General features: G+C 45.1%; 1 protein-coding gene across 1 annotated transcript in view; it reads right to left on the bottom strand.

The window, feature by feature from the left end:
* Nucleotides 1-2,009, bottom strand: part of LOC310772118 (von Willebrand factor A domain-containing protein 5A-like) — a gene marked incomplete at its 5' end in the record, with an annotated part of 14,171 nt that extends 12,162 nt beyond the window's left edge. Inside the window, 3 exons of the mRNA XM_083664574.1 lie at nucleotides 1,379-1,467; nucleotides 1,569-1,744; nucleotides 1,895-2,009. Coding sequence (XP_083520700.1) covers nucleotides 1,379-1,467; nucleotides 1,569-1,744; nucleotides 1,895-2,009 — 380 coding nt within the window. The remainder of the gene's footprint in view (nucleotides 1-1,378; nucleotides 1,468-1,568; nucleotides 1,745-1,894) is intronic.
* Between the last annotated feature and the right edge of the window lie 491 nt (nucleotides 2,010-2,500).

Raw genomic sequence — 2,500 nt, 5'->3', positions numbered from 1 at the left:
AAAGGAAGAGGCGGAGGGGAAAAAAATAAGGAGAAACCACACGACTGTCATGTCCATATTTGTGTATTGGAATGATCAGATGAGATAAAGTTGAAAAATCAGAATCGTGTACTGCTTCACTTAACCAGCTGACCGGCCAATCAGAGTGATTTCTGTTACCGACGCCTGACCCTGATTCATCATGTAGAATCACCGGCAGGCCTGACCCTGATTCAACGTGTAGAATCGTCCGAGAAAGCCGACAACAAGGCCGACTAGTGCCAGCGGGGTGCGGGACACCGCAAAAACTAGGGCGACAGATGCTCACCAATGGCCAAGACATTGAAGCCAACGGCCGACTATCGGGTGGTGCCTCAGGGGCTTTATAGTCGTGCGGCTGTTAAGACTCTTGTTGACTGATAGATGTAGCACCACCACCAGGCCAATTTGGGTGACACATTTATACACCCATATCTATCATTGTTGTAACCTCCAGGTCACGGTGTGGCCTGCTATGTCGTGATTGTGTGTGATTATTCCTGAGGAGCTAAACTCAGTGGACTATTAGTCATACTTCAGAGAAAGGCCTGTGTTATGTTTATTCCTTGTGTGTTCTCTGTTTTCCTCCCACCTGTTGCCTATGTTCCCTCGTTAGTCTGCCCCATTACCTGCGTTCTCCCCACCAATCAGTTCTCCCGTTTTGCCCCCTGTGTTCCTGCCTTCCCCAGCTGTCCCTCATGTGTCATTAGTTTTTGTTTTGTTTTTCTCAGGGACAGTGCAACATTAATGAACATTTGCATGTAAATGTGCCGGATTGTAGCCTTAGCTAATTTCCATCCGTAGTCCCTCGACAGGTGAGGTACAAAAAAGTTTAAAAAGAAGAAATAGAAAAATTAGTGCATACATAGGGCAACTGACAGGGGTACAATGTAAGTGACATATACATACATATAGGGTAAAGAGGAGAGGAGGATGTGAAAACTGCTAAACTGCTAGTTACCTCTGTCTATATATTGTCTCAGTCTGTGTTTAGTCCTTGTCGAATCATTGTCTACCCTGTCTTTGGTATGTATTGTCCTCAGTGAATCGTCTATTGTTTTTGAGTTTAGCCTAGCCTAGTGGTTTTGTTATTTTTGCTCCTGTTATATATTCTTCAGTAAAGACTTTGTTGTTCCTCAAAAACTTTGCCTGCTGCCTTTCTCTTCTGCATTTGGGTCCACACACTTCCACATACCTGACAATTGTGGCAATTTTTATGCATGGTTCATCTAATGAAAATTTGCATTGTGGTGGAAAAATAATAATAACAACCCAGTAGCAATACAATAGTGGTTCAGCACTACGTGTTTTAACCATTTACCAGCTACACCCAAGAGAGCAACACATGTTGGTAACTTACGGGAAAATATGATCGTAGCTGGAACCAAAACTGTAGATGTTGAAATAGCAACCCATTGGCAAGCTCTTCAGCAGGAGCAGCAGAGTATCCTAGGAGGGAGGGGGAAGACAGAGAAGGCCACTATGTGAGAGGAAGAATAGGAATGATTAGCAGAGTAAAGGAGCTTCAAGGAATAGGACGCTCTAAATACCCTGGCGCTGCTGATGCGAGTCTGACCCTGCTCTCTGTTGTCCAAAGGACAATCCATACTTCCAGATCGATCCAACAGGAACAGGAACTCCCCACATGAGGCCACTGAAGACATCACAGCCTGGGGGAACTCGGGGTACAGGCTCAGCATCACCACTGGGTCGCCCATCACAGTGCCTGGAAGATGGGGGAGAGAAGAGAAAGTAAAAATGACCACAAATCACTCTTACCATCTATTCAAATAACAATGTATTACATATACAGTAATTAAAACACGTGTTTGAGGACCTTTCTTATCAAGTAACACCTTCAGTAACTTCTACTTACCAGGCTTGGCAGAAGGCTGTCCTGCCTCCACCACAGCAGTGGGCTGGTGAGCATCTTTGTAATAAATCAACAGCTCCACATCCCTGTCAAACTTGTGTCCTGCAGCCAGCTTGACCTGCAGTTCACAAAACATTCACTGAAATATGAACAACACGCTAAATGCCTTGTAGTCACTGAAGCTGGGCATACACTGTACGATTTGAGAAATGTTGTTTAATTGCATCTCCTACCGTACGAGTAAATCGTCTACGATGTAAAGCCAAAGCTCAGGACTCATGTCCTCACTGCGTACGGTCCGACCGTCAAGATCGACCTGAGTGCTCATACTGTGCGTGTAAAATAGAAAATAAAATGCTTGTCTGCCGGGCTGTTGACAACTGTCAATAAAGATTTGTTTGAATTTAAGCTCCGCAGCAGGCAGCAAGGCATCTGTCCCTCTCACACACACGTGCAAGTCAACAGTACCAACAAGCTAACAAGTCAACGTTTGTCTCGTTCATATCGGTGGTGATCAAAGGAAAACGAAACGGCAAAGGCAGATATGCTGTTGCTTGAACAACCTGTCAGGTGCCTCCATGGCCAGGCACAGTGCGCGAAAAGCATTGA

This window comes from Poromitra crassiceps (genome assembly GCF_964638095.1).
Source record: "Poromitra crassiceps genome assembly, contig: HAP1_SCAFFOLD_2025, whole genome shotgun sequence".
In the NCBI taxonomy this organism is placed as follows: Eukaryota; Metazoa; Chordata; class Actinopteri; order Beryciformes; family Melamphaidae; genus Poromitra; species Poromitra crassiceps.
This window is presented reverse-complemented; position numbering and strand designations above follow the sequence as displayed.